General features: G+C 41.4%; 1 protein-coding gene across 2 annotated transcripts in view; it reads left to right on the forward strand.

Annotated features, from left to right (window-relative positions):
• The window catches only part of HDAC10 (histone deacetylase 10), a 24,956-nt gene extending 17,541 nt beyond the window's left edge, over positions 1-7,415 (forward strand). For both annotated transcript variants that reach the window (XM_019543472.1, XM_019543473.1), the window contains 5 exons: positions 1,129-1,182; positions 1,826-1,907; positions 2,421-2,606; positions 6,547-6,706; positions 7,235-7,415. In XM_019543472.1, the coding sequence (XP_019399017.1) occupies positions 1,129-1,182; positions 1,826-1,907; positions 2,421-2,606; positions 6,547-6,706; positions 7,235-7,260 (508 nt within the window). In that variant the 3' untranslated portion in view covers positions 7,261-7,415. The remainder of the gene's footprint in view (positions 1-1,128; positions 1,183-1,825; positions 1,908-2,420; positions 2,607-6,546; positions 6,707-7,234) is intronic.
• The last annotated feature ends 1,036 nt before the right edge of the window (positions 7,416-8,451 follow it).

Here is an 8,451-nt window from a genome sequence, read left to right on the forward strand (position 1 = left end):
CAGGGGGGCTGGCAGGGGGAGAGGTGGGGCAGGGGAGTGATTGGGGGCTCAGGGGATGGGGCCATGCCCTGCCCCGCTTTTCTAAACTTTGGTTGTTTTTGACCCCTGGGGGACATTTTTAGTTCCCCACAGGGAACACTTTTGTTCCTGCACATGCCTCTTGTGCCATCTCAAAGGGGTTTGAGACGGAGCAAGAGGGTTGTGTACGCTTGTCTGGACATGCCCGTTTACTCTGTTGTAAAATACCCTGGAGTAAGGGTTTTTGGGCAGGCATCTACGTATATGGGGATTAGAGAGTAGATTTGCACCCAGTTCCCTGTCCTTCACTGAGCCCCTGCTGCCACTGGGGGGAGCTCCAGGCTCTCCTTGGGTGCTAAGGGAGCACTGGGCCACAAGACAGCTGTATCGTGGCCCCAGGGGGCTGCCTGCTGCTGGGGCAGGGTCAGTGTCCCTCTGCCTGGCAGCAGGGAGCTCCTGGCCCTAGCTCCCTGATCAGGAGTAAAGGGGTTGGAAAGAGCTGCAGGGGAGGGACAGGTCCCAGCCCCCTGCCCCAATCCACCAGCAGGGCAGCTAGTAATTAGCTCACTGCTAGCTGCCCCACTGGTGGATCAGGGCAGAGGACTGGGACCTACCACACCCCTGCAGGTCTTTCCAAGCCCCGTGCCTTGATCACCCAATCTGGGACAGTTCCTGGCCAGCCCTAGGCTACTTGGGGAAGTCTGCATGTACAACTCAGAGCTGGCTGGAGACTGCCCAAAACAGGACAGTCCTCAGCCACCTCCAAGCTGCATGTGCTTACCTGTGCAGCATGGGGCTGGCTGGGAATGGTGAATGTCACCATAAAGCAGATTATCAAGGCAAAACTCAATTTGTTAAGTGACAGCTCTATAATGTTTTCTTCTGCTTCCAGATTTTGATTGCCCTGTCTCCAAGGTTTTGATTATTTGGTTTTTGGTTTTTTTTAATAGAGAGTTTCCGTAACCTTTTTGCATATTGCTAATGGGCAAAATTCAGAGGAATGCCATATTTTCAGATTACTCAATCTGAGGGACAACTGCATATTTTTTTAAAAGTTGCAGGTTATGTAAGTACACAGACATACTATGGACTTTTGTTTGTGTTCTGTAGAGTGCTCTGCATATTTGTTGGGGAAATGGATACTGAGCTCAGCGTGGAAGATGGGTAAGGCTTTTTGTTATTTCAGGCTATTTAAAACCAAAGGCTTTATACGTGTTTCTGAGAGCTTGTAGACTTGTTGAAACTGGCAGTAAATAATCAATCAGAGCATGACAAACATCAGTTAATGAGGTAATCATCTTAAAGTGGGGCAGAACCATTCTTATGATGCTCAGGGAGACTTTATAATGTCCTCTAAAGGTAAATAAAATTATTATATTAATTTTGCTATTGAGATTTTTTGTTGTTGTTGTTCATTTGATTACTTCCCTGGTGCATGTTATAAAATGCACTAATTGCACAAGCAAAAAATAATAGTTGAATGTATAATTCTTTATTGAAGGCCAGCTCCTACAGACTTTCCTTTTCTTATAAAAGTGGCATGACTACTTTTTAAAACATTTTTAATACAGCACAAAAACAGCTTCACTGAGATTTTAGTTTTAATTGGTATTGATATTTTTATTATAGTGTTTCATAATATAATTAGCTTCATGCTGTTGAGATTAAACTGGGAAATCAGTTGGTAGTAATTGTAGCCATTTCAAAAATATTTTTATTAAATACTTCCTTTAATTTTATTAAATCTATTTAAAAATGTCATTAGAAATTGTGATGAAGTAGTATAATGTACTTTTTTTATTTACAGAAAAAATCTTCTGGTAAATATTTGTCAGAAACCATCTGAGAAGGCTGGCTCCAAGTACTTTATTTCTCTGAACTGGAAAGAGGTAAATTTAAATTTCTGAAGACCATATATGATAAAATACTCTCTTCATTTTTAAATGAGTTAAGAAAATAATCTATTTGCTGTTTCATACAGTTTACATTGTCCAATGGTATTAGTTTAAATAAGGGTTACTTTAGAACACTATTGGGGAAAATTTTCAATGGCAAGTGCCTTTGAAAATCTTGCCGTACAGTTTCTCTCTTTGCTAACAGTGCATCTTAAGAACCAAAGTTCTGTCAACTTGAAAAAAGTTACAGTCACTTCTTATAGTAATTCTGGAGATGGCAGAATTGTAAAGTAAAAAGTAAAGTGGAGTAATTCTGCTACCTAATTGATAGAAATAAAGATTCATATGAAAAATAGGAACGCTATATGGGAATCTGTAAGTATCCTGTTTTCATGAGAAGTCGGAAGTCTTACTACTTTATTTGAAAAAACAAATCTCAGATTGTTGAATATTCGCAAGGATCTTAGTTTCAAGCTTATGTTAAACTGTTCTTCATTTTTGTTGAAGGATACTGAAAGAAACAACTTCTTTTCTGCTGCACTTGGATTCATTCTTCCCGTAGCTTACAGCTATCAACCTGACTTAATTGTAATAGTTGTTGGACCAAACAGGAGCCTTGGTATAAATGGGATTTCTCTGCTTACCAGTCTTCTGAAAGGATTAGCAGAGTCTCGAATTCTTGCAGTGATTCAGGTAAGAATTGACACTAATCTTGATTTATCTTGCAATCCGTTTAATTGATAAAGAAAGACCCTACTTAAGCACTGTTCACTTCAGTGGGAGCAGGAGCAGACTCTGAGCATCCTAGTTATCAGAGTCTCACCAAAATACACTCTGCTGGGGGTATTAAATTTCATTTAGTTAGCTGATTTTATAGTAATAAATCATTAAAATGTTAATGTAAACAAACTACATAAAAAGAAGCCAATGTAAAGGTAAAAGTGTCTGTGTCCTTGGACGTTACTTGGGTTTGGTTCAATAAAGAATTAAGTGCCAAGAAAATGCCATTTCAGTACCTCATTTTAGGTATCTGACTCCCAGAATAGAATTTAGAATTCTGTAAAATGGTGAGGAAAGTTGTGCACTTCAGAGCAGGATCCAGAACAGGGTTGCTGTCCAGGCTAGCCATAGGAAATACTGCAAAAGAAGCATATCTGAAATTCTTTCTCTCTCTGGTGTTTAGATTCTCCATCTAGTCACAATTCACAGAATTTTGTCCTGAAGACAGGTGCCTACACTGTTTCTTTTAAAGATGGCAACAGTGTGCTTTCTGTCTCTCTATTTGTTTATTTATTTATTTATTGGTTAAATATTGATGGCAGTGGCAACACCTCCCTGGTTGTTATATAGTTACCTAACCCACCCACAGAATGAGACCCAAATTCAATTCAGTATTTGCCTGAGAGAATTCAAACTTACGTTTTATAGCTTCCAAGGAGGACGGCCCAACATCAGCACCATCACCACCACCAGGTTGTTCTGGGTGGGGACTAACAATTTCTGAAAATAGCATTGGGAACTTTGACCCTTGGATTCTTCCTTTCTCCTCCACCCCCCCCCATCCTCCCACCAGGTAGAGGCTCTTTTCCTCTGGCTCTGCCTATCTGGATCTTTTTCCTGTGCAGTGGCACAGCTACAAAAGGAAGGGGAGAGAGCCCCCACCTAGAATAGTGTATGGTCTAGCTGCTAGGGCATTCTTCAGGGAGATAGGGTTGTGGGCTTACATTCCCTCAAGTAGAGGAGGGAACTGAATTTTGGTCTCTAATATCCTGTTTAAGTATTTGTCACTAGCCTATTCTTCTGTTTTTAAAAGAAAATGTCAGCTGCAACTCTACATGAGAGAACTATAGTGGGGAGTCCAGTCCTATTGATGTATGTTATGAGCGGGTAGAGAACTCGTACTATACTGTACGAGTCTCCTCTGGAGACTTAGATGGAAGAATGTTTGGATTCTGATGGGATTTAGGCTCTAAGATGCTCAGCCTTGTCAAGTCTGTAGCATTTCTGGGCCTGTTCAGAGGCCCAGTTGTAAATTTCTAGGGACCTTCAAAATCAAAACTGAGTGTCAGTGATTATGCAACAGCTCGAAATGGTTCTCTGGATTGCACTTTTGGACTTAGGTATCCAAATTCTGCCCAAGTCCTTTTTCTGAATGTGGTACTTGAGCCTTATCCTTTCCATCACTGACAACTGCTTTGCAAAACTGAAGTTAATAATGCTCATCTGCCACAGTGTTTTGTATCATAACTCTCATTCACATACTTAAGATAATTGGATGCTATTTGAAATACAAGTAGGAACAGTACTATTGGCAATGTGTAGGGAGTGCATGCAGGTGCACATGCACCCCCTGAGCATGGTGGTGCACCCACTACAAAATGGTACCACTGACTTTTGGTGGTGCCTGCGGGTGGTTGCTGCTCACTGCCCCCCCCCCAACTCGCTGCAGCACCTGCAGGCAGTTAGCAGTCACTGGTCAGCACTCACCAGCCCATCTGCCAGCAGCAGTGTCTGCAGGAGCTCCTTGCTTACCACCACCATGCTCCTGCCACTACCAGTGCCGTCATGCCCCACCCCCAGCCACAGGGGCCATGCATTGTTTACAAACAATACTATATAGCAGAAAGGATGCAGTGAACAAAAGGAAGACTGGAAAAGAGTGAAATTGCATATAAATTACAATGAATCCATTTACAGTCTTCCCCGTGTTTATTTAATTGGGCAAATGTAACTTTTATTTGTTAGGCTGCAGGCAGGGTAGAGGGGCACCTTGTAGAGTAACAGATTCAGATGCATAAGCTTTCATGAGCTATAGCTTACTTTGTCATTTGATGAAGTGAGATGTGGCTCATTAAAATGTACACATCTCTGATTTGGGCTGTAAGGTACATCTCTACTCTGCCTTCTGACTAACTTCAGCCTATATCTCTCTCTCCTCATGTATTTATTACTTAAATGCATTGAATGGAATCTGTTTTCTGGCAATTGTCCAATTAAGCACATATCATTCATCAAGGTATCAATTAAATAGATTTCAACATACCATTTCAGAGTGACCTAGACAAATTGGAGGATTGGGCCAAAAAAAATCTTATGAGGATCAACAATGACAAGTGCAAAGTCTTGCACTTAGGATAGAAGAATCCCCTGCACTGCTATAGGCTTAAGACCAACTGGCTAAGCACTAGCTCTGCAGAAAAGGACCTGGGGGTTACAGTGGACAGTAAGCTGGATATGGGTCAACAGTGTGCTCATTACCAAGGCTAACAGCATACTGGGTTGCATTGGCAGGAGCGTTGCCAGCAGATTGAGGGAAGTAATTATTCCCCTCTATTCTGCACTGGTGAGGCCACATCTGGAATCCTTAATTATGGTAATGGTGTGGGAGCTGGAGCACATAACTTCTGGGGAGAGGCTGAGCGACCTGGGCTTATTTAGTTTGGAGAAGAGAAGACTAAGGGAGGGATTTAATAGCAGCCTTTAACTTACCTGAAGGATGGTTCCAAATAGGATGGAGCTAGACTGTTCTCAGTGGTGACAGATAACAGAACAAGGAGCAATGGTATCAAGTGGCAGCAAGGAAAGTTTAGGTTAGATATTAGGAAAAACTTTCTCATAGGAGGGTGGTGAAGCTCTGGAATGGGTTACCCAGAGAGGTTGTGGAATCTCCATCCTTGGAGGTTTTTAAAGCCTGGCTTGACAAAGCCCTGGCTGGAATAATCTAGTTGGGGATGGTCCTCCTTCGAGTGGGGCAGGGGGTTGGACTAGATGACCTCCTAAAGTCCCTTCCAACCGTATGATTCTATACCTTATTCTACAGCTCACTCACTTTTGGGAGACTTTCTTTAAACTTACTCTAATATGTTATGGAAATTATCTAAACTAATATAACCTGTACATTGCTATACAGATACTAAAACTTTTGTACACACTAATTAGGAGTATGCCGTTGGGGAAAATTATTGATCATCTGAGGGTTAGGCCTAGGGAGATTAAAAAAGAACCTAGACAAATGTCTAAGCTTCTAAGGAATGACTGACACAAAAAGATTTATATTGGTGCTTAGCAAGCAGTGAGCTTAGCTTTTTAGAAGAACTAAAAATCTTCCTTGCCCTTTTTAATAACATAAGATTAAAGAGTACATTCCTGAAGACTGAAAGTAATTTGGTTTGCTGTTCATTGTATATCATAATGTCCAGGGACAGTGGTTTAAATGAATGTGCTTTAAGTGACTTTAGACTGTTCAAAGATTCCAACAAATGCTTAAAATGCCTTTACTGAGCAAAGCAAGATAAATCACTGTCCCTGATTGAAAATACAGTGATCTGTGAAGCGAACAAGACCTGTTTTGCCTCCCACTTCTTTTTCTGTCTTCAGGGATAGTGCTTTTTGCTCATAAGAGTGTAATTGATATACAGTTTAGATTTGGGACAAATTAGTCTTCCAGAAATTCGGTATAAATTTGCTTCTTATCTGCTTCTGAAAGAACTCCTTCATTGCTAGCACTTAAAAAAAAGAAAAAAAAAAAAGGAAATTTCATCCGAAAATTAAGTTGCTTATTCTTGCCAACTTTTTTGCAAGAGCTTGTTTTAAATGAGTCAGCCTGCTTCACTACAACACTCTTTTTAAATAGGACACAGAGATAAAACTGGTGCAAAGTGTGGCTAAAGCCTTAAACAAAGTTTCTGCACATGACTTTGGAGTCTATGCATCTGCTTCTCAAGAAAATGTACGTGAGATAAAACTATTAAGGCACCAGCTTCAACAGGAATGGAAAATGCTTCAGTGTTCAGGTAATTATCCAGTTCTGGCTCCACTCCTTTCTACTGAAGATAGTTTCTGAAAATGTTATAAGCTTAACAAGAGCTTGATCCTGTACCATTTAGTTACTGGGAGTGTTTCAGTTGTTGAATATGAGCAGGAAGAAGTCCTAAATGCCTGGTAAGATCATCTTCCATTTCAATCGGATCATTTTCCATTTCAGACAGAAAATATTAAATTCTACGTGAGGGGAGAGTGCATAAAACGCAGAGCACATCCATTTCTATATATTTAACGATAACTAATACTGAAAAATAGTTGTGGTACCAAACTATAAATTTAGAGAATAATTAAGAGAACAAAGACAGGGTCTGTGTTAACCTTTTTCTGAACAAGGTTCAGAATTCGCTAATGTGTGTATATGTTTAGCTTAGTTTCTATGAGTAATCCTGTTGAAGTCAATGAAAGTTCCTCATATATTTAAATGTGCATGCATAGATATTTCCAGGATGACAGTCTTTGGACTAATAACTGCTCTTTTGTTTCCTTTTTCTTTGTAGTAGCGGACTGTTTTTCTGGCAGCTGAGGATATTTTGCTATCATCTGATGCATTTTATCACAACAGAAGAGAACAATGTGTTAAGCAAACAAAAAGATGATTAAGCTATAGCCTGAGCAAGAGCCATTCATGATTATTTTATGACACTTACTTATATTAAAAGTCCCCAACATTTTCAGCCAGTAGCTCTAGCTGTATAGTTTTATTATGATGCCGAACCAAATCCTCATGAAGTATCTGTACTGGGAGAAACGTTGGAACTGCATGCCATATTATGAGCCTGATCTGACAAAGAAATGCCCGCAAAGGTTAATGCACATTCTCAGTTACTCATGTGCTTAAGTGCTTCCAGGATTGGGGCCTGTGTGATTTCATAGACATTAGGGGCTGGAAGGGACCTCATGAGATCGAGTCTAGCCCCCCTGCCATAAGCAGGAAGTCAAGTGACCCCAGCAAGAAATATATCCACCTGTTTTAGGAGAGTCCAGAATAGGTGCTTGCACCACCTCTGGGGGGAGTTTGTTCCAGACCCTGGACACTCACACTGTAAAGAATTTTGTTCTTATGTCTAGTCTAGATCGGCTTTCCTAGAGTTTATGGCCGTTAGACCTTGTTATCTCTGGTGGAGCTCTGGTAAACAGCTGTTCTCCTAGGTCCTGATGCACCCCTCTTATGTAATTGTAGGCTGCCACCAAGTCCTCCCTGAGCCTTCTCTTCTCCAGAGTGAAGAGTCCCAAGTCCCTCAGCCTTTCCTCATACAGCCTTCCCTCCAGGCCTTGGATCCAGTGGCTCTCCTCTGGAATCTCTTAAGCTGCTTCTTCCTAAAGTGGGGGGCCCAATACTGGACACAGTACTCCAGCTGTGGTCTAACCAGGGCTGAGTAAAGCAGGAGGATGACTACCCTGGTTTTGCTTGAGATGCATCAGTAGATGCACACCAGAGTTTGGTTTGCTTTGCCAGCCACAGCATCGCTTTGGTGGCTCATATTCATCTTGTGGTCAGTCAAGACCCCCATGTCCCTTTTGGTCGTGGTACTAGCAAGCGTAGCACGGCCAAGCCTGTAAACATGTTGAGGGCTCTTCCTACCAAGGTGTAGCACCTTACACTTATAAACATTGAAGGCCATTAGGTTTTGGTTGGCCCACCTTGAGAGCATGTCCAAATCGGTCTGTATCCCTAGCCTCTGCGTTGGTGAGTGCAAAGAAGGTTTGCTAATGA

The sequence above is a fragment of the Crocodylus porosus genome, unplaced genomic scaffold, assembly GCF_001723895.1.
Source record: "Crocodylus porosus isolate Cpor-Errol unplaced genomic scaffold, CroPor_comp1, whole genome shotgun sequence".
NCBI lineage: Eukaryota > Metazoa > Chordata > Crocodylia > Crocodylidae > Crocodylus > Crocodylus porosus.